At 43.6% G+C, this 23951-nt stretch overlaps 1 protein-coding gene across 1 annotated transcript in view; it reads right to left on the reverse strand.

The window, feature by feature from the left end:
• The window catches only part of SMARCA2 (SWI/SNF related, matrix associated, actin dependent regulator of chromatin, subfamily a, member 2), a 181596-nt gene that overhangs the window by 100153 nt on the left and 57492 nt on the right, over positions 1 to 23951 (reverse strand). The window contains exons 12-21 of the mRNA XM_065406865.1: positions 22942 to 22995; positions 21575 to 21705; positions 21324 to 21384; positions 19092 to 19192; positions 18565 to 18712; positions 15479 to 15642; positions 13685 to 13751; positions 12936 to 13046; positions 3767 to 4009; positions 3321 to 3434 (exon numbers count right to left, since the gene is read on the reverse strand). Coding sequence (XP_065262937.1) covers positions 3321 to 3434; positions 3767 to 4009; positions 12936 to 13046; positions 13685 to 13751; positions 15479 to 15642; positions 18565 to 18712; positions 19092 to 19192; positions 21324 to 21384; positions 21575 to 21705; positions 22942 to 22995 — 1194 coding nt within the window. The remainder of the gene's footprint in view (positions 1 to 3320; positions 3435 to 3766; positions 4010 to 12935; positions 13047 to 13684; positions 13752 to 15478; positions 15643 to 18564; positions 18713 to 19091; positions 19193 to 21323; positions 21385 to 21574; positions 21706 to 22941; positions 22996 to 23951) is intronic.

The following is a 23951-nucleotide window of genomic DNA, read 5'->3' on the forward strand; positions in this document are numbered from 1 at the left end:
AAGTATGCTGTAACCCCAAAAATTCAACTCATGTAACACTGGCTGAACTAACTTGTCTTTAGTTTGTTCTGATCACGTATCAGCCTCAAAGCCAGTAATACAGGGTGTTTTTTTCCTATATAATTTTAAACACACACACTTTTCTACAGATTAACTCATGCATAAAATCTGGCTTGGTATATGCTCTCTGTGTTTTTAATAATTAGACTAAAAATCATAATACACACACAAAGCCATATTAATGGCTAGAAATCTTGAAGGATGTGATTAAAAGTAAATCAGCAAGCCACCTAATGTTTAATAAACTGATTAAAATATGATTGGGTTATTTTCAGCTCAGAGGATCAGGAGGATGAGGTCACAGATGAGAGGGAACTGAATATTCATTTAGTAGCTTCTTTACCAAGAACCTGTCAGACAAGATGGAACTGTCATTAGCCGTCTTGTGTCAACAATTCCAATGCACCACATTGGAGTTGAACACTGTTGTTGTTTTTTAAATAGGGGGATACAACCACAACTACCCTAAACTAACACTGTTAAGCATTTTATCAATCCCTCTTTTTTAATAAAGCTACTGAATATAGTGGCTCTCATTGACAGTCAATGGGGAGAAATCTGAACTGCAATACAAATTTAAATAATGGGATTGTACTGGTAGAAATTCAGTCAGGTCTCAAATCTGAGTATGTTCCAAGCTAAAATTAATCAAAAATGTTGCAAAGGAGGCTTGTATGAAGACTATATGTTGGGAGGGAGGAGGGCATAATTGCAATAAAGTTCACAACACTTAATTAAAGATGTGTATTATATGCCCCTTTCATTAAATAAATTCTACTACTGAGCTGGTTTATATCTTCAAAATGCTGATCCAGGTCAATGTTAGTACAATGTCACGATAAAAATCATGTAACAAAATATCCCTATTACTACTTACCTCTAATTGTTTTGGGTTTAACTGGGGAGTCAAATATCCCCCAACCTCCACATTTGAAGCCAGACCTGAATTTTACAACTGCCCCCTCTGTCTACAGTGGGACAAATTAAAACCCCGGATGCCTTCTCCCCACAACTTTCATCTGGACTTGAATGCTGTGGTTCTCACCTATTTCTCTTTCAGCATTTGTGCTGTTTGCATTTTGTTCGGATAAGACAGAGATTGTTAGACTGCCGCCGGCCAGAGAGGAAAAGCACTGGCAAGCCCCATTTGGTAGCCGGAGATACATAAAGGCTCTGCCTATTTCTTGTAATTAACACAGTACGTACTGAAATAAATGTGCCAAGCAATGTATCTAACATAACTAAATACAATGCCTCCTTGTTGCTGATTATTTGGGAACTAAGGTCGAATCTTGCCAGTTTTTCCATGTACTTCAGTGGGAATAGAACTGGGTCCACAGTAAGCAAGGGCCCACTGTGTCACATTTACAACATGAGACGCTGGTGGAATAACAAAGAAAATTAACAGAAAGACCTTTCCAAAATCTTCATGTTCTGTTTTGATTGAATTCATCCATTTGCCTCTATATTTACAGAGTTAAGTCTCGGGAGGCTGGAAAGCAATGTAAGCAGGAGTACCCCTCTTAGCATCTTGACAATGGCCTGGAGAAGCTTGTGCCAGACAGTCACGCCAGAATGGGCGAGCAAAATGGGTATAATTCAGGACTCCCTTATGCTTCCAGGCTACCTGGCACATATTTTGCCCTCCTGAAGGCTGGCTTCCAGGTCCTGGAGCTCTCTCATTCCCAGCACAGTATAACAGATTGCTAGGGTGAAATTTTTTCTGAATCACATCCTATATTTACAGGTTGCACATAGCATAGGAATGCTTATATAGGAACTGCCTGTGACTTTTCTGCTTCCCAGGAGTTAGATCTACCTCCTGCATAATGCTACTTAGTTTTCTGTGTGTGTAAGATCATTACTGAGGAAGTAAATGGAGGATTTACACTCTACCTTGAAATTCCCTCGGTATTTTAACTGTAAGAGCCTAAGATTCATGTTCTAATCAAATTGAGCCTTACGTATTTTAAAAGAAACGTGAGGAAGCAAAGCCAGCCTATAAATTGCTACTCTGTAATTAAGTCCAGGTTAGTTCTGTATTCTCAGTAAGGTAATGGAGATACTAGGCCACAAATTGCTAACTGCTGTGAAGTTTGGTTGTGACATATCCTCTGCTATCTGCCACATTGATCTTGTGTAATGCAGGAATGGCAAAATATAGTTTTCAAAGTTCACTTAATATCGGTGCAATGCTGTTCCTTTTTATCCACCTCTCTCCTCCATTGATTTGACTCCTGAATGTGCTTTCAGAGAGCAGAATTTTTGTATGTTTCAATCATATGCCCACTCACACTGACAGAACAGGTTTAAGGGAAGGGAGAAAGTCTAGAGTAATTGTTTTCTTTTGCAATATATTACTTTTTAGGCTTAAATTTTAGCTGTATATAATTGAAAGGACAGAACTAGGATCAGCATTTGGCACGGGCTTGGTGTGTCAGAAAGGTACAAATGGTTTGATTCCTGCATCCTCCAAATTCAGTTTGGGATTCTAACAAGGTAAACTTTGGCACTTGCACATTTATACAAAGATAAAGTAACCTAGAGGGTTTATATATGTCTCTTGTAAAATGTGAAACAAACCCTTCCAACTGCAGAAGGAGCCAAGTTGGATTTTTTTTTAGTTATCTGGCTCTGAAAAATTCTGAGATGCATGACAGCCTGGTTAAAAGTTGTGTGTAAGATTCAAAAAACTCCACAAGACACAGTGTTGGAAAGTTTCTGACTCCCTAATGCAGAATCAGTCTGTTACCCTGACTAACATGGTACTTTATGAGTTTCAATTATTTCAGTGCAACTACCAGAGGGAGTAAAAGTACTATTCAGGAGAGTAAAGGTGGCAGAATCTGACCCTCAGTAATCAGTCAGGCTGATTTTTATTAATGCCCTGAATATAAATACTGTGGAAATAAACATTTTATGTAAACCAGTTTTAGCAGACACGGTTAGCTTTAAGCTGTACTAAAACTATATTATGGACTTTAGTACTGACAGTTTTAGCAAAAATTGTCAAACACAGGATTTGGATGAAAGACTGAGCACACAGGAATCCTCTGCCAACTTCAGAAGTCCTCACTTATAGCTTTTTCTTCTTTGTAAAGGGAAATCTTAGTTAATTTAAAGATTTTTCTTAAAAATTAGCTGGTGGCTCTAGGATAACCTGAACAGCTACATTGTATGGTGGTTTAAAAAATAAAAAATTGTACAAAAATCCCAGACACTGGGGAACACGTTTTTCATGAAATCCTCCCTCCACAAACCTTTTCTGGCAGTTGAGATTCAACCTCTTTCTTCAGTCTCCTCAGCAAGAAGGGTCGTAACACTTTGTGGAGACGTCTGATGATCAGAATAGTCTCTTCCTCGTTTAAGTCCACCTTCACAAATGTAATTATAAGAGTTACTACAAGATAAATCTGTGAACTGTGTCATATTGTGACTATGTGGGAGCTTATACCTCATTACAAATACATGTGCAATATTTACCCCATGCTGTACTCTTGTATTTTATTATTAAACAGGACTCCGCGTCCAGAAAGAGAAATTTAAGTGAAGAATTGTAAAGCTGTAATGAAGGTGACTGTTACATTAGGATGATAATTCTGTGAGTACAAGGGACAGTTCAGACGCTATTCCTACATCATGGGTTCCATTTTGTTTTCATCCTACTGTTTATTTCTGATTAGATTTAAGCAAACCGTTCCAGTACCCTTTCTCCAGTCATGGCAAATGGAGCATTAAACCACTGTTCAAAGGTGCTGCAGCTCTTGAAAATGGTGGGGAGGAGGAAGTTGAGGAGAGCCCAAAGTTCAGGCAACTTGTTCTGCAGTGGTGTCCCAGTCAACAGAATCCGTCTAGGAGCCACGTAGTGGGTGTTCAAGACCTGAGTCAGCTTGCAGTGATGGTTCTTCATTCGATGGCCTTCATCTACTATCATATACTTCCATCGAATCTGCAACAGGAAAAAAATCTGGCCAAGTTAGTGAACTCAGGGAAAAGCGAACCTTTGACATGGAGATGAGACACTACCAGAATTAGTGCTAAGTGCTTTCCACCAGCATTAAACAGGAAAGAGAGATTGGGTCTTGGCTATTTTAGCTTTAGGGGTAGTGCTTGTTGGGGATCAAAGTCCAATATAGTGTTATCCAGGCAGCAGTGACCTTGTACGTAATGGAGGAGGAACAAATGGTTGCTAGGGTACAACTGTATCTGAGCCTGCAACTGTTAACAGCTCATTCCCCCATTAGGATCTTTCACAGGGTGGTGTCCTTAGGAGACCTAATACTGTAGGGTCAGGGTAGGAGTTATTAGGGGAATTGGAAAAACCAAGAACTCTAAATGAAGTTGTCACAAGTAAAAACTCAGAAGAAGCAAGTACACGTTTTCAAACAGGCACATAAGATAGCAACAATGCGCATTCTTTTAGTTCAGCCAAATCCTTCCATCTAACTTAAATGTGAGGAAACAAAACTGGACAAAGTAACCAGGGCATTTCAGGCACTGGAACTTCTTAATGAAGGCAGCCAGCAATGGATGTCACCCCAGGAAATTTCAGCTCCCACCATGAAAGATTTAATGCAGTCAGAGCAGATGTTGAAACATGGAGACCAATGCCATCTACAGCCTAAGAGCTGAAGACAAGGAACAAGAGTGGGCAAAAACTGGGGGACAGAAAAATGCTGCAGACACAAAACAAACTGTTGGGATTTAGTATTAATTATTTTTTCATGCATGCAAAGATGTACTAGGTACCTCCCCAAATGAGTCCAGGCAGCATCTATGCTCCAAAAAGCATGTAAACTACATTGAACATGACAAGTCAGTCTTAAACATACAAAAGAATGAGAGGAAGGGAAAGGAATGACAGGGTGACAATAAGATCACAAGGTCTCTCAATGAGGCATTTATGCACCTTGTCAGTCTGCTTTATGTATATCGAGAGTACTACTGATACCTTAGTTGCACATTTTCAAAATACATCCACTACCACTGAGGCATCAATATTCACGTTAGTTTGAGAGTTTTTAAATAATAACACCACAAATACTTAGGAGACATTTAGATTAAGAAAACTGGATCCTTAGGTGATGTAAAGTTTTCTGGATATCAAATTTTAGGCATAAGTTATTATGTGGCCACAAATAAAAAACACCACATAACCAGAAATTTTGTAATGGGGTCAGTCTCTGCCCAGAAACACAGAACTGGAATAGCAGAGGTCACAGATTGAAGATCAGGATAAATACTATTACAAAGTGTAGAGAAGATCCAGGGACTTTGCTTTACAGAACAGAGGAACAAATATGATCACACTTCTGGGAAAAAAGAGTTCAGGACAGTTGGTAATTTTTTAAAGAGACATTATTAAGGGTACCAATGTATAGGAAAGATAGTAGTATGGTAAAAGGCCACCCTGGCTTAATCAGGAGACCTAAAACTCAAAAAAGAGACGTAGAGAAAGTGGAAACTAGGTCAAATTACAAAGGATGAATACAAAACAATAACACAAGCATGTAGGGACAAAATTAGAAAGGGAAAGGCACAAAACAAGATTAAACTAGCTAGGGATATAAAGGGTAACAAGAAAGCATTTTACAACCACATTGGGAAGCAAGAGGAAGACCGGGGACAGCGTAGTCCAATTACCAAATGAGGACAGAAGACAATATCAAAAAAATGCAGCAATGGCCAAAGTGTTAGATGCCTTTTTTATTTCAGTTTTCACCAAAAAAGATAGCAGTGATTGAACAACTAACATAGTGAACATCAGTTTAAATGGGATAGAATCTGAGGCTAACACAGGGGAAAAAACGGTTACCTACCTTTTCGTAACTGTTGTTCTTCGAGATGTGTTGTTCATGTCACATTAGGTGTGCGCACACCACGTGCACGAGCATCGGAAACTTTTCCCTTTGCGGTACCCATCAGGCCAGCAGGACCCCCGCCTGAGCGGCGCCAGTGCGCCATGCATATATACCCCCGCTGGCCTGACCCCCTCCAGTTCCTTCTTGCCGGCGACTCCAACAGAGGGATAGGAGGGCGGGTGGTGGAATGGACGTGAACAACACATCTCGAAGAACAACAGTTACGAAAAGGTAGGTAACCATTTTTTCTTCTTCAAGTGCTTATTCATGTCCATTCCACATTAGGTGAATCGCAAGCTTACCTTTGGAGGAGGGTAGGAGTCACGGAACATTTGATCGGAGGACCGCCCTGCCAACCGCCGCATCCTCTCGGGCCTGCTGGTTGACCGCATAGTGGGTCGTAAACGTATGCACCGACGACCAGGTGGCTGCTCTGCAGATCTCCTGGATCGGGACCTGTGCCATTGGGTGGGAAAACACCGAGCCCCCTGAAAACCCTGGGTGGAAGGCAGAGATGGCCGCCAGATGCACCCTGATCGAGGATGGGGCCAGCCCCTGCTGCTTGAGGTGCAGTAGGTACTCTAGAATGGTAGGCACCGGAGCCTGGCATGGCTGAACCTGTTGAGGCCCACACCAGCACGAGAACCTCTTCCACTTGGCCAGGTAAGTTGCCCTGGTAGAGGGCTTCCTACTACCAAGTAGAACCTGCTGCACAGGGAGGGAGCACTGGCTCTCCAAAGCGTTCAGCCACAGAGCTTCCACGCCGTTAGATGCAGTGATTGCAGGTCAGGGTGGAGGAGCCACCCTCCATCCTGCGTGATGAGGTCCCGGTGTAGGGGCGGGGTTATCGGGGCTTCCACCGACAGCTCCAGGAGCGTGGTGAACGGGTGCTGGTGAGGCCAGGCCGGGGCGATGAGGATGACCGCTGCCCCGTCCCTGCGCACCTTGAGCAGGACCTTGTGCACCAGAGGGAGCGGGGGGAAGGTGTATTTCAATTCCACTCCCCACGGGATCGCGAACGCATCTGCTATTGAGCCTGGGCTGTGGCCCTGGAACGAGCAGAACTGCAGGCACTGGGTGTTGCCCCTGGTGGCAAACAGGTCTACCTGGGGAAACCCCCACTTGCGGAAGAGCAAATATACACGACATCTGTTCTGAGCGTCCACTCGTGCATGCGGTACGACCTGCTGAGGTGGTCCGCCACTTCGTTATGCACCCCCGGGAGATATGACGCTTCAAGATGAATGGCGTGGGCTATGCAAAAGTCCCAGAGGAGGAGAGCCTCGTGGCAGAGCGGCGAGGAACGGGCTCCGCCCTGCTTGTTTATGTAAAACATGGCGGTCATGTTGTCCCTCAGAACTGTCACACTGTGACCACTCAAAGTGGCATGAAAGGTCTGGCAGGCTAAACGAACCACCCTGAGCTCCTTCACATTGATATGGAGCAACCGCTCCGCTCCTGACCACAAGCCCTGAGTCTTGAGGTCCCTTAGGTGAGCACCCCATCCGAGGTCTGATGCGTCCATCACAAGCGTCAGGTCTGGCTGTTGTGCAGCAAAGGGGATGCCTTCGCAAACCATGGTCTGGGACAGCCACCACCGCAGGGAATCTAATACGTCCCCCAGGGCAGTCACTACCAAGTCCAGGGGGGTCCCTGCCTGGGCGGTATACACGGGTGAGCCAAGCCTGCAGCATCCTGAGTTTCAGTCTGGCATGCCTGACCACATGCGTGCATGCTGCCATGTAGCCCAGCAGCGTCAGGCAGCATCTGGCGGTTGTAGTAGGAAACTGGCACAGGGAGTTCACTGCTTGCTGGCTGGCCAGGAATCGTGATACTGGGAGGCTCGCCTTTGCCTGTACCACATCTAGAACCGCCCCTATGAATTCCACTCTCTGCGTTGGAATGAGGGTGGACTTGGGGACGTTGACCAGGAGCCCCAGCATGCGGAATAGTCTCAGGGCCACTTGCACGTGGGACCAAACCTCCTCTTCAGACCGGACCGCCAGGAGCCAGTCGTCGAGGTACGGGTAAACTCGGACCCTCTACCTCGTAGGAAGGCCGCCACTACCGCCATGCATTTTGTGAACACCCGTGGGGCCGCAGCTAGGCCAAACGGGAGAACCGTGAACTGGTAATGTTCTTGGTTCACAGTGAAGCGCAGGAATCGGCGATGCGCCGGGTGGATGGCGATATGAAAGTATGCGTCCTTCATGTCGAGGGCAGCGTACCAGTCCCCGGATCCAGGGAAGGGATGATGGTGCCCAGAGAGGCCATGCGGAACCGGGCCTTGACCAGGAACTTGTTGAGCCCGCACAGGTCCAGAATGGGTCGAAGGCCTCCTTTGGCCTTGGGAATGAGGAAGTAGCGGGAATAGAACCCTTTCTCTCTTAGGTCCCTCGGTACCAACTCTACCGCCCTCGCCTCTAGGAGCGTGCGAACCTCCTCTTCCAGGAGGTGCTCGTGAGAAGGGTCCCTGAAGAGGGACGGGGAAGGGGGGTGGGGGATAGGCAGGGAGGAGAACTGCAGCATGTAACTGCCTCGCACCATAAGTAATAGCGAACGGTCCGACGTAATGCTGGACCACGCCCAGGAGAAGCGGGACAGGCGATTCAGGAAACAAGGGGATGGATCCGGTGATTGGTCTGGTACGCTGTCCTCGAGCACACCTTCAAAAGCCTGGTTTAGGGCCGGGCTGAGACTTATGCTGGCCTTGGCTCTGGCCCGGCCTATTGGAGCTATTGTTATTATTATTACGCCGCCTCCGGTTATCCCCATTTGGCCTGCGGTAGGGCTCCTGCCTAGGACGAGGTTGGTAGTGACGCTGAGGAGGCGGCTGTGGCTTGAAGGGCTTTCTTTGGGTTGCCAGGGTGTGCACACCCAGCGACTTGAGTGTAGCCCTCGAGTCCTTGAGGCTATGCAGCTTTGCGTCTATCTGGTCCGAAAAGAGCCCGGACCCTTCGAAGGGGAGGTCCTGGAGCGAGTTCTGGCTCCTGTAGCCACGCTGAGCATCGCATGACCACGCCAGACGCGATTGTCCTGGCCGCCGCATCCACCAAATCCAAGGATGCCTGGAGAGAGGTCTTCGCTACGGCCTTGCCTTCGTCCACCAGTGCCGTAAACTCCCGTTGGGAACCCTGCAGGAGGCTGTCCTTAAACTTCCCCACAGTTATGTCTGTTGAGGATGGCCTGTTGGTTAGCAATCCTCAACTGGAGGCCCCCTGACAAACAGGTCCAGGCGCTTCGCTTCCTTGGCCTTAGGGGTCGGGGCCTGCTGCCCATGGCGCTCTTTCTCGTTTACTGCCAAGACTACTAGGGAACATGGGCTTGGGTGGCAAAACAAGAAGTCATACCCCTTTGACGGGGCGAAGTACTTGCGTTCCACACCTTTGGCTGTTGGAGCGCTGGAGGCCGGGGTCTGCCATATAGTCTTATAGTTCGACTGTATGGTCTTAATGAGCGGAAGCGCTATTCTGGATGGACCCTCTGGGCTCAGGATGTGCACCATGGGGTTCTCCTGCTCCATCGTCTCCTCGGCCTGTAACCCCAAGTTATGAGCAACCTTACGCAGCAGCTCTTGGTGGGCTCTGTGGTCTATTGGTGGCGGTCCTGATACCGCTGTGCCTGCCACCGCTTCCTCTTGCTGGTCCCCTTGGCCCCCTTCCCCCGAAGGAGGAGCTTCCAGCTCAGGCCCAGACAGCTGACCCTGGGGTGGCACCGGACTCGTTGCCGGTTTCTCCAGTCTCTCGCTCGGCGACGGTGCAGGTGGTCTGGACACCGTAGCTTCCTGCACGGAGGAGCGTCGGTGCGGGGACCGGGACTGGTGCACCAAGTAGCTGGCCCTGGAGGGAGCCCCTTGCGGCTGGTGGTAGGCCCAAGGGGTCCAGAAGGGCCAGTGTCCCGGCGGTCCCCACTGGGGTTGCCACCCAGCCTGGTATTCTCTGCTGTCCGGTGCGGGTAACTGTATCGGCCGGATTCCGGCGACGCTGAGCACGAAGGCCACGGCGGTGCCGTCGACCTGTGCTGGCGGGAGGCCGACAAGCGGCTTCTTGCCGATCTGGAACGGGACCGGTACCACTGCTCGCGGGACCGGTATCGGTGCTCCTGAGACCTGGACCGGAACCGGTGACTTCTGGAAGCCTTCGGCGATGGTTGGCTTGCCTTCTCCTGGTGCCGGTCTCTGGAGGGTGCCGGAGAGCATCGGGTTCCTTACACTAACCCCGTGCGCTGACTCGTCTCCGGTACCAAGGCTTCCTTCTGCGTCAGGGGTAACAGAGTCCACAGTCTCGACGCTTGACTGGGACCAACGCCGGAAGCGATGCCGGGAGGGTGTCCTCGAACAGCGCACCACTGCCGGCTTTCCCCTCGACGACACCGCGGGCCCAGGTGCCGGAGGCTTCTCCCTGATCGGGAGGGGACTCACCGCCAACAACCCGATGAGGTCCTTCACCGCCTCAAAGGTGTCAGGCGTGGAGGGCTGATCTATTACTCCCTCGAGCCCATCGTCCTCACTGAGTTCACTTAGGGCTGGACTCAGTGGGACCTGTGGCACCAGTGCCATCGGTGCCGGCCCCGGCACAATGTCCATCCCACTCTTTCCAGTGCCTGGGCCCTTAGATGGCACCGGTCTCCTTTGTGGGGAACCTCCGCGCCCTTCTTTTGGTTTGGTCTTAGGCCGCACTGTGGAGGATGAGCGGTGCCGTGGCCTACTTTTCTCCAAGGCCGACGGCTTGCGGTGCTTATCTGACACCGGGTCTCTTGACAACTCCGGGGCACTCCGCACTGAGGAGGCTGGAGCCGGCGTCGGGTGCTCCAGGCCCGATGGCTACAGCGCTGCCTCCATCAACAACTGTTTCAAGCGAAAGTCTCTCTCTTTCTTTGTTCTAGGCTTAAACGCCTTGCAAATCTTACACCTCTCTGTTTTGTAGGCAACGTAGACAGGAGTCGTGGGAGTCACTAACTGGCATGGACTTGCGGCACGTGGCGCAAACCTTAAACCCCTGGGCCTGCGGCATACCCCGTGGCCCAGAGTGGGTGCTGGAAGCCTCCAAGCACCTAATCTATTAAATGTCCACAACAATAGAATGCTAACGAACTGATAGCAGCTAAGTACTCTAAAGCTAAGGGATTGCTTCTCCTACGAGAGCAAGAGGTTGTTCCAACATCGCCACGGACAGTAAGAAGGAACTGGAGGGGGTCAGGCCAGTGGGGGTATATATGCACGGCGCAGTGGCGCCGCTCAGGCGGGGCCCCGCCAGCCCAACAGGTACCGCTAAGGGGAAAGTTTCCGATGCTCATGCACGCAGTGCATGCACACCTAATGTGGAATGGACGTGAACAAGCACTCAAAGAAGAAGAACAAGTTAAGAATTACTTCGACTAATTAGAAGTCTTCAAGTCAGCAGGGCCTCATGAAATGCATCCTAGAATACTTCAGGAACTGGCTGAAGAGATCTCTGAGCCATTAGGAATTATCTTTGAGAATTCATGAAGAATGGAAGAGAGACATAAGAACTGGAAAAGGGAAAATATAGTACTTATCTATAAAAAGAGGAATAAGGACAACATAGGGAATTATAGACCAATCACTTTAATTTCAGTATCCAGAAAGATAATGGAGCAAATAATCAAGCATTCTATTTGTAAGCACCTAGAAGGAAATATGGAACATTCAACACAGATTTGTCAAGAACAAATCATGTCAAACCAACCTAACATCCTTCTTGTGAGTGGTGGGAAATGGTAGAAGTCACATATTTTGATTTTAGTAAGGCTTTGAAACCATCTCATATAACCTTCTCATAAACAAAACTAGACAAACATAGCCTAGATGAACCTACTATAAGATGGGTGCACAACTAGCTGGAAAGAGTACTCCGAGTAGTTAGCAATGGTTCACAATTGAGCTGGAAGGGCACATCGAGTGGGGTCCTGCAGGGATCTGTTTGAGTCTGGATCTATTCAATATTTTCATAAATGACTTGAATAATGGCATAGACAGTACACTTATAAAGTCTGCTGACAATACCTAGTGGGGAGGGGTTGCAAGCACTTTGGAGGACAGGATTAGAATTCAAAATGATGTTGACAACACTGGAGAAATGGTCTAAATTAAATAGGATGAAATTCAATATGGACAAATGCAAAATACTACATTTAGGAAGGAATAATCAATTGCACAAATACAAAATGGAAAATGACTGCCTGAGAAGGCATACTGCAGAAAAGGATTTGGGGGTTACAGTGGGTCACAAACTAAATATGGGTCAACAATGTAATACTGTTGGACAAAGCGAACATCGTTCTACGATGTATTAGCAGGAATGTTGAAAGCAAGACACGAAAAGTAATTCTCCCACTCTATTCAGCACTGATAAAGTCTCTACTGGAGAACTGTGTCCAGTTCTGGGCACCACACTTCAGGAAAGAGGTGGACAAATTGGAGAAAGTCTACAGGGGAGCAACAAAAATTATTGAAGGTCTAGAAAACATGACCTATGAGGAAAGATTGAAAAAAACTGGGTTTGTTTAGTCTGGAGAAGAGAAGACTGAGGGGGACAGCGGGGGGAGAGAGAGACACACACACATAATAGCAGTCTTCAAGTATGTAAAAGGTTGTTATATAGAGGAGAGTGATAAATTATTCTGCTTATCCACTGAGGATGGGACAAGAAGTAATGGGCTTAAATTGCAGCAAGGATGATTTAGGTTAGACATTAGGAAATGTCTAACTGTACATGTCATTAAGCACTGGAACAAATTATCTAGGGAAGTTGTGGAATCTCCATCATTGAAGGTTTTTAAGAACAGGTTAGACAACACCTGTCGGGGACAGTCTAGATAACACTTAGTCTGGCCTCCAGTGCAGGGGACTGGACTAGAAGCCCTATCGAGGTCCCTTCCAGTCCTACATTTCTATGATTTCTATGGGCAACATAATAAAAGTTTCATGCAAGACACAGTTTGGTGACATGGAGGAGGGTTTGCAGTTAAGAAGGGAGAAAAATCAATTTTTACCTTAGCAAGAATGTGTTTATCCTTTATTATGTATTCGTAAGTAGTTAAAAGAACATTAAATTTTCCACTTCGAAGCTGAGGAACAAGTGAACGACGCATGGCAGGTGTCCCCTGAAAGAGAAGAGAAGAGAAAATAAAATAAAGGATGAAGAAAATAATTGTATATAGTCCTCTGCTATTTCTTACAATCACGGGTTAGCAGAGAAAAGGTGTTTGTATGAGTGAGTTAAAAAGCAAAATCAAACAATGTATTTGACATATTCCAGATCCCTTCAGAATGGTTTCCCCAATGAAGACCATGGGAGGGAGAAGAGAAGAGAAAAATTACAGTAACCTCATACCAGGAAACTAGCTGCTGGACTGCAAAGCTCTGTTTATATGGAAGTAGCAGCAGTCAGTCTATCTAGTCTCCTTGGTAACTGCTTGACTTTATAGGAATAATTGGAAACACAGTAGCCTAACATTAAAGTATTCAGCAATATACAAAATGTGTCTTATCATTTGTATTACTCTCATCAGAAACTTCGCAATATGATCATTAACAATTTTCTTCTGCATTTCACCATTTGAAAATTATGGTTTATTATAGTAATCTATTTGGGATGATTAACTGTCACTGTTTAGTACATGATGCACATGACAAAACTTTACAGCCAAACAGAGTTTACAGATTAGCTTGGGAAATGAGGAAGAGGAGGGTCTATTTTTCACTCTTTCAATTTTGTACACATAGAGAAAGCAAATCAAACCTTGTAAGAAATTTTCACCACAGAAGGAGCCCATTTGTCAAATTCATATGTCCAGTTGGATAAAGTCCTAGGTAAGAGATTAAGAATATGAACAATTCAGTATAATACCTAATTATCTGTTTAAAACTAAGGTATTATTTATAACTTTGTCACCATAATACCTCTAATGAAAGCTGAGTCCCCAACAAACTTCTTACTTACACCCACATCTTTGCCTTGAACATGTAGACTGAATATTAAAAAGAAAACATGCAGATTTTGATATGCTATATGAGCCATCTTCATTTGAGATGTAGGGGAGAATTGATTTGGGGAAAATGTCTTTAAGTTTTATTTAGAAGTCTGTTTTGGCCCTGATTCAGCAAAACACTTAAGCACATGCTTAACTTTAGGTTCATGTTAACACACCTACTAAAAAAGCTAGAATAGATGGATCTGCACAGAAAAGACATATCTGTCATCTCATGCTGCTCAGCTGTAACACGTAAAACTTGCAACTTCTCAGATATAGCCCCACAAAGTCCAAGGTAAAAGGTACCAGTACTGTTAACTTGTGATGATGAGCTATTAGCACCCAGCACCACTGCTGTGTCAGTCAGCCACTTATGTACCTTCATTTTTGCACTATGTGATTTCAACTGTACTGAATAGTCGTAAAGAAAAGCTAACGGAACTGGTAAAATACTCAGGGGAGCTCCTCCCCTTTATAAAACTTAAAAAAAGACAACAACAAGTACTTTAAAAACATCAAGTTTCAAGTCTCCGTTGTACTCTTGAAAATCAATTGCACCACTTCCTTCCCCTTGGAAACACTGTTTTAATAACAAGGCTCTCTCCCCAATCATGCATTTCTTTTTATGTTTGAGCCCGGCATCACTAGTGTCGGTAGGATTGTACACAGTTCTGGAAGTTAGTTAATGGTTGCTGCAGCAGAGCCAGAAGGTGGGGCACTTCAAAGTAGACCACATAAGGTATAATAATAATTAATATAACTTGTATTGTGCTAACACCTACAGACACCACCAAGCCCCAAATAACTGGTAACTTTCTTAGCCACCTTCTAATTAGAATGCCAAAGCCACTCCACAGCCAGTTGTAAGATATGTATCACTTAGGGACAAAAAAACACTACAGAAGTTTTACAGTACTCGATAATGTCTCTTTAAAACAATCTGTTTCAAGAAACCAAAAACCAATTCCTGCAGAGACCAGAGTAGAGCACATTCAGAAAAATCACAATAAATAAAGGGAACAAAATAAGACAAATAAGAATACACTGGGCAGAGGTTGGAGATCAATGGTTAGGGACAATAAGCAACTCCACATCAGACAGTTACTTATACTATACTTACAAGAAAATCCAGTGTTGTTAAAGCACAATTACCTAATATTTGGTGGGGTGCCTTTTAAAGATCTAATAATAGGCTGAAAGTAGCACTTTAAAAATTGAACAGGGAAAACTGCAGCATGTAATATAAAAGAGAAGAAAGGTACATTTCCTCTTTTGTGGATCACGTCAGGAATAAGTTACATTGAATAAGAGATACCATATAGTTGCCTGCTGAGTGGACAGCAAAACTAATGGAACTAAGTGCTTTTATCATCCATCTGGTCATCCTCGCAATGCCAGCCAATCAGTGTGGCAAAATAATCAAGACTAGATTGAGAGTACATACTCAATGTAGTCCCTCTGCGTGCTTCATCTCACCATTAAGTGAAAAACAAGTGAGTGCTGCTAATAAGCCAATTTGCAATGCATAGAAAGATAACAGTGGAATGAATTTCTTTACTTACGAAAGGGGAACAATGATGAGATAGGGGCCATTGAGTCTTTTGTGCTCCATCAGATACGTGATGAGTGCAATAGTCTGTATGGTCTTTCCTAGCCCCATTTCATCAGCTAAAATTCCATTCAAATTGTTATTATAAAGTGAAACCATCCATTCCAGGCCCTGGATCTGAAATGAAGAATAATCGCTTCAATTATCTGAGAGCTGCACAGGTAATTAATTCTAGTATTACTGAAGTAAGGCTTTCACTTCACTTACTGCTTTGGTGCTGGGTTTCCTTCAACAGTGGATGCACTGGGAACCACCAGCACATAAGTAATATCCCATCATATCTGCATGAAAGTCACTGCTGATATTTAGGTCCAATATGGACCAAGCTTCAGAGTTCTATTTTGTACAAGCAGAAGATTTTTTATATTATAGGCAGAGTTGGTAGCAATGCCTACAGTTGAAGTTGCCTAATACTTTCCATTACAAGACTCTGTTTTTCATTTGCTTACAACTAGAGTCCTGTGTTTTTTGCAAATGTGAAATAACACAAAATAAAGAAAAGCATATAAGATGAAAAAAGCCTCTAAAACTCACCTACAGCATCAGCTGCTGCCCTGTGCGGCAGGCCTGGCTCCCCACTCCAGGTGTTGTGACCCAGCACATGTCAAGCACCATTCAAGGTTTGTCCCGGTCACTCCTCCATCACAATGGAAGAGGGGAAGCTGGGCCAAATCTGAGTGGGCAACATGCACCAGGTCACAACACCTGTAGTGGGGAGCACAGGCGCTGGCTTCCTCCTTTTCCCTGTGGGTGCTCAACCCTGCTCAGTCCCAGGCCCCTCCTCCTTTCCACCCCCTCCCCCGAGCACGCCCTGTCCCAGCTCCTCCCTCTTCCCCCAGCACTTCCTGCATGCCGCAGAACAGCTGATCGTGGCAGGCGGGAGGCGCTGGGAGGGAGGGGGACGAGTTGATCGGCGGGGCCACCAGCGGTGGGAGGCGCTGCGGGTAAGGAGGGAACTGGCTGCCAGTTTTTTTTCCATGGTGTTCCAGCCCTGGAGCACCCACAGAGTCGGAGCCTATGGTGGGGAGCCAGGCCCAGCCCTGCAGGACAGGATCTGCTGCTGCGACGTGTGTGAGGAGGGCTCATTTTGCAATACCAACCCACAGGGCCTCTCGATCTCCTCCCCCAGGGGCAGGACCTAACTCCCCCACCACATGGCTAAAATGGATAAAACAAAATCAAACAAAATTCCCGAAAAATAAAATGAAAAATTATAAAAAATAAACAGTTTCGCAGGATTCCATTTATAACTTAGTCAAATTTGAACTGTTCAGGCTGAAATATTTGCAAGAATGAGATTACAGAAAAATATACTGTGTTGTCCACAATAAAAAATTCTTACAACTGCTTCATTGAGAAGCTCTACCATTCTCCATACTCTGGAGAGGGAACTCGAAATTTGGTGGAGCAAGGACTTGAAATTTGGTTATGGGGAGGTGACTGTCACCCTGGTGTAGGGATGTGACTTTTGTTGTCCCCATGAGAATTCATTAAAATTTGGCCAACTTATAAGTCTCTGGGGGGGAAAGTCATAGTTCACACATGCCCAGTAGAGACTTAGTGGAGTTTAATTGCTACATTCTCAGTCTTTACTGAGCCCAAGAGCTGCAAAGGCTGAGCAGGACTTTGTAATTTCTTTGCCTAGCTGCAGGTGGCTGCTGTGGCAGCAGAACGAAGAACAGGAAGAGTCACTCTTGTGTTCTCCATTGCCCACAGGCAGCATGAAGAAAGAGGAAGTAGCCTGACTGGAATACAGAGAGGGCAGGGGCGGAGGGAAATAGGAGCAGAGTGGTTCAGGGAGAGAGACAGAGAGGAGCATATGGAGGAAAAGAGGAGGGAGAAGGACTGGGGCAGAAGGTTCTATATCCACTAAGGCAGACTCCCCTCAAGAACCTGGGATTGAACCCAGGATTCCCGAGTCTCACCATTCCTCTATTGTCAGCAAATAGCTCTGAAACTCACTGGCAAAGTGTGCCTCAGTCCCCACTTGTGCTGGTCCACAGAGAGAATAACACCCTACTTGCTACAGCTGCCAGTGACAGCATTAACTCAATCAGTAGAGGTCTGTGCTATGGATCTAGGCCCCAATCTGACATGCTGGAATTTCTGAGTTTTTAGTTTGCATTTTAAAAAAACTACAAAAAAAGAATTTTTGCAAAGTCGATCACTGAAAAGTTAGGATGTGTAAGAATTAAGGTTGCCCTTCCTTCTAGTGTTCTATGAACACTTTAAAAAATATATATATATCTTCACATCATCCTTGCTGTTTAGATAAGAAAGTAATAGTCTCTATTTTTCAGGCAAGGAAACTGAGAAAGAGCCAAGTGATCAGATTGAAAACAATGCTGAGCACCTGCAGCTCTCAGTAATCTGCTAGGGAACTACAGATGCTCAGTGCCTCAAAAAAATCAAGCCACAAATGACTTTTCAGAGGCCACAGGGAGTCAGTGGCCACAGACTACGCAAAGGTTCCCACCCCCAAGTCCTATCCTCAGAGCACAATTCTCTCCATAGCCAAGCCAACAGCATCCAGAATAAAGAGGTTTCTGGATTCAACCGGTTAGTGCACTGAAATATTAGGGTGGCATTTTATAAAAAGTACTTCACTAAAACAATAAGCAAAAACCCAAACTGGATCACTACTGTTCTCCAATGAAGATGATAATTACAGGTACACTGAGAGCTGATATTATTATACAGGTGTCATGTGTGACATTTCCATTCGGAAGGCAGAATACAATCTTCTTTTCCAGACAATTGTTTTCTACCCAAATGGATATCTTGTGATTCAATGCAACACAAATCTGATCCACTCAGAGATGAAAGCATTTATTCCTACATACCTTCCTAATGTGCATAAACTTTTAAATATTATATTATAACATGCTTTACTCAATAAAAGCATATTATACAAATACCTGGCCATCATTATGCAACAGTGCAAAAGTCATGTATAAAGCAAGGGTTAACTGCAGGATTATAGCTGGCCATAAACTGAATTTTACAATTTGAGAAGGAAACTCCAACTAGGTTTCTTACCTGATAATGTTTTAGTGATCCATTAATAAGAAGAGCAGACTGTTTCTCCACCCTCTCAGCGATTGCATGAGCGACTGTATAGTAGGACTGAGATCCTCTAGCACTATATTGCATACTGTATTCATCATCCACATCTTGTTTGGCTGTCCTAGAAGATAGGTAAAGCAGAGTTATGATGTTATTCACACTATACCAATTTGTTCAGTGCTCTGAACCATCACTTCTTATTCAAATGCTCTTAATAAAAATAGGGGGGGAGGGATAGCTCAGTGGTTTGATCATTGGCCTGCTAAACCCAGGGTTGTGAGTTCAATCCTTGAGGGGGCCACTTAGGGATCTGGGGCAAAATCAGTACTTGGTCCTGCTAGTGAAGGCAGGGGGCTGGACTCAATGACCTTTCAAGGTCCCTTCCAGTTCTAGGAGATAGGACATCTCCATTAATTTATTAGGTAACACAGCTAAAGTTAAAGATAGGGTGGAGAAATCCACCTCCTACCCCCAGAGAAGGCATCCTAAAGTACACTCACTCAATGATCTGCTTAGCATCCTTCTCAGAAACGTCTTCACTGTTAGGATCCAGGAGTATTTTCTCATCTACTTCTTGTCTACTGGATTCCTCATCATCATCCTACAGAGGAGACAACAGAAAAACAGGAGAGGGGACAGAAAAATAGGAAAGTATCATTTTTCTTGGTCATAACATCAGCCAGACTTCATTCAGGTTTTTATCAACAGTTTTCATTGGACACTGCTCTACAACAAAAGAAATCCTAACGAGAAAAAGTTATTGACATCTCTTCTCTTCTGTCAACTGCAACCTTCTTGCTGTGATGTAAGTGAACCAAGGTAAAACTGCAAAACACTTAGAAAACGAATTTTCCCATTTTAATTCCATCATATTTGAAACATCTCTTCTTTTCCCGTTCATTGAGTAGATCATATATATACCCTTCTTCAAAACATACTGAAGATTCATAACATACACTCTATTCATACAAAAAAGCCAATCAAACTGACAAGATCCACTAGGTCTCAGCTGTTTTAGTGTTTGATATATTAAAATTGTCTTTAAATAGATTAAACTTTTTGTTCCTTATTTATTATTTACCTTCTTTCCAATTAATATTGCAGATGATGATAAATGGACTGAAAGGTTTTCAGATCTTATTGTGGTTTCTCCAAGAATCTCTGTTCCCTTTGAAGTAATGCTATTTTGTAACAACTTAAATTCTTATCAGTTAAAACAAATATCCCTATGCCTCCTGTAGGCAAACTACTTTTAGAATGATTTCTCCCTTTCTTTCTGCTTGTCACAAAACTGTACCAGAATTATAGGCACATCCCTTTCTACACAGAGAGTAGATCTTATCTAATTCTACATCTATGTCTATACTACACTACACTCAAGGCCCAGTATTGGGAGGTGCTGACAGCCCTTACCACCTACTAAGGTCAATAGAAGTTATCACTTTCATCACACCCATAGAGTTAGGTTATTAGGTCTCGATCTGCAAAGTCTTACACACATGCTTAATTGGACATACTGTGACTTCACTGGGACTACTCATAGTACATAAGACTAAGCCGGTGTGCAAGCCTTCGCAGGAGCCACACTTTAGTGTGTATTGTTAAATCAAATGTAAAAAAACAAACACTATTTTAAAACGTACACAATGCAATTCTATTTGCAACATATGTAGGCTGAAGAAATATCAACTAAGCATAATCTTAGCATCTTGCAATATTTAATTCAGGACCCTGCCAATATTTTCTGATTCTAGATTAAAATAGGATAAAAACAATATTCAAACAACTAACATGCTGAGTGGTGAGTGAAAATTCCACCATATCACCACTGCCTGCAATCCACAGAACTAAACGGAAAATATTTAGAATTGCCCCTCCAAACACAAGTTTTTATTTTTAAATATTTAATTTAAATAAATAAATAAATAAAACTACTCTAAGGTGAATTTATCCCCGCTACCATCGTCACATTTGCAGTAACTGAAGTCGCATTGGCCTCCTTATCCCTAGAGCACACCCAAGATCTGGTGATACAAGGTAGACAAATCAACATATACTGACATGTCATTGCTTTAATCAGCCCCCCTTTACAGTCTGTTGCCTGAAAGGTCACAGCCAACTACTCTCATTGAAAGATTACCAAGAAGAAAACAACAACAACAGCAGCAACAACAAAATCAGGCTAAATTGCCAAAAACTTACATTTATCTATAAAAAACAGATCTGTGTATGTGTTCTACCAAATGCTTTTAATACAATTTTGCTTATTACTGAATCAAACACTTGATTACCACAAACAGCAAATTTGTCTGTTCTGTCCTCCTCCCCCTAAATTGGTGGCTTTTTAATAATAGAAGGATTAAGAAAGTATGTCTCTTAATAGAAATACAAACCTACGCATATGGAGATAAAGTGGATTTGACAGATACAAGGTATCAGTTTATTCGGAACAGAGTCACCATATCTCCTGTCATAGAATATTGTTATCAAAAGGAATCTCCTTGTTTGTTCTGAATTACGATTATAAATAACCAGAAATGGATCACATACTCCTCTCTCCTCCTATGTTGCACTAAGGGCTAGTTTTTCTTGTTGGCATTATAGTCCCTCCAATTGTTTTCACGTGTTGCTCCTTTCCTTTATGAGATTTCCCCACCCCCCTTCTCACCAGAGAGAAAAACAAGGTTTTCCCCTCATATGCTCTTAGACATGAAAAAAGTAAGTACACATACCTCCTCCTCATATTCAGAGTCACTCTCCTCCTCACTGTCAGACCTAGGAGCTACTTCATAGCTGATCCAGGAAGACAAAAGGATAGGAGGTTAGAAAAAAAACACCACTTAGATTCAATATGTTTCCAAATCATTTTATAAAGAGCTGAATAAATGAAATGAAATAAGGTTGGGTAATGAAACAATATTTCTCTTGTTACAAGTATCAAAAGAAGTGAAAGTAATCCTGTTATGTTTATTTAGCTACTTACCCAGGATTCATTTCTAACCAAGCATCCAGCTGACTTGCTTTTGGAGCTTCTGGTCCAAGAAGAACTTTGCCTGTTTCAGTGTGAGTCACTTTGACTGGAAGGTCACTCATCTGACTGCTCTCATCAATGGGCTAAAAGTGAAAGCCAATGTCACAGTATAAGACATCTGGACTTTCTTTCCAATAGCGACAATGACAGCAAACAACAGTTTGAAAAGTTAAAGTTTCAAAAGAAAAACAAACTGAAAACCACAGCAAAAGTTTCTTGGTCAGCACCTGGGCCAACAGTAGGTCACAATATCTCCACAAGTATCATCCAAAGGCATATCCCAATATTAAGTGTAACTGAATGAGGAGACTATGGAGCCAGAAGTATTTACTGGCCTCTCTGAAGAGTTTAGTGTCCAAAGAACATGATGGGAGAAGTTTTCATTTGCAATTATTTCTGACAGACAAAGGAGCCATCACGACACAGCACATTTTATCCCATACTAAGAAGGAAACGGATGTGCTTGTCCGATGTAGGCTTATTTCCTACTAATGTGATAATATAATGTGCTATGCTTACAACCATAGTTGACAAATAAACTGTGTACTACACAAAGTCTTGGAGCTCAAGAAATCCACTTTTACACGTAGATGTGCACAAGCTGAAAGGGGTTTTCAGAATACTCAGAGATATATACAATGCTCCAGAGACTAGGCTTCAGACCTTTTTTAAAAATGGCTTGTACGGGAGGATAGTCAAGCTGGATATATTTTCTCCTGGTTATAAAAATGGATCTTTTTAGGCACTTCTGGGCATAATTTAAGAAGGAAGTTATAGTGACAGTGCATCCTATCTCACTGCAAATCCCTGCTCTAGGTACCTGAATGGAGTGGGCCACAAGTCTAGAATACAGATTAATCTATTACAGCTAGTAGGAGCCATAGCAAACTTTGGGAAAAATACAGGAAATCAAATTACTTTATAATAAGTTAAATGCTCAAATAAATCCTAATTTTATATTTTGATGTTCATTTTATTTAAAATGACCAGATCATATTTTATAAAGATAAGCTGGGATGACATATTCATCATAATTCTACAGTATGAGTTCCAAACACACTTTACTTATACTGTGAAATATTATAAATTGTGTCAATGTGTATTCATAAACTATATCTGCAAATACCCATGAGCCTGATCCTGCGACCCTTACCAATGCAAGTAGTTCCATTGTACTTAGTCCCTTGAAGTCAATGTGATTATTTGGGCAAGTAACGGTTCTGGGATCTGGCTCCTTGATATTTAACAACCAGCAATAAATAATGTGATTTATTTAGTAGGATCTACTCCTTTGAGAAAAAGGCTTTTAAAATTTTTACCTCTCCATCAGGACCAAGATCAGATCCCATTCCCTCTGCATTCTCTTCTGCCTTCTGAAATGAAAACACAGACAAAAATGTTAAGTTCAAACTAAGATGAGTATAACCAATCATGAATGATAAAATAATTTTCATATGTTTTGCTGTTTGTTGTTCCTAAAACAGCTTTGGCTTCCATACTGGAATCTTAGCAAAAGCTATTTCACTCTGAAAAGTGACTAGAAATGGTATTGTGGGGTTTCTGTTAAATATGTCTCAATAATTCCAGATCAGAGTCACTCAATTTACAATAACAAGACTGTAGGGCTAGCAGACAGAAAAACTGACTCCCAAGTCAAACTGGAATCTACGCTTCCCATGCATCACCACCAGTAATAAGCATGCTGAAAGTCAAATCATGCCTTAGGCTACCCCACTTAAGGCAACAGGGCAGCATGAGGGTCAGTGAAAGGCATGAATTGCCCCTGCACTTAGAAATTGGCTAACAATTCTATTCATGATGTGCAAGAAGAAACAGAATCCAGCTCCCTCTCCTGTTGCAGTGTTGGCTGTGCACTGCTAACAGGAGTATAATTTTGCCTTTGTCTCTACAGAAAGCAGATTTCACCTAAAATGCACAGGAAGAAGATCTTGTTAGTAAAAATGGGCTATTTTGACAGTCACTCTTTATAAGCTAGCACCTTATTTTAAGTAATGTGTGTGTTTAGATGGCAATGTGGGCTAAAACAAGAAAAGCTAACTTTTCTTTTTATAATTATAAAGACATTCAAGATTTATCTATCCTTCTGAACACTATGTTTACCCATCCTATCCTCAAATTGAGCCTGTTTGTTCAGCAGATTCTGGTGTTTCAAAGGAGTAGAAACTTTGAAGAAAGAAATAATGGTAGAAATACCTAGGTAATACCATGTGGGGCAAATTCTGCTCTCACACCAGTGTAATCTCAGTTCAGCCCTCCCGGGCAGTGGCTATTTGTGTTGACAGGAAGAATCTGAACGGTGCACAAAGAG

This window comes from Emys orbicularis, chromosome 6, assembly GCF_028017835.1.
Source record: "Emys orbicularis isolate rEmyOrb1 chromosome 6, rEmyOrb1.hap1, whole genome shotgun sequence".
NCBI classification, from domain to species: domain Eukaryota; kingdom Metazoa; phylum Chordata; order Testudines; family Emydidae; genus Emys; species Emys orbicularis.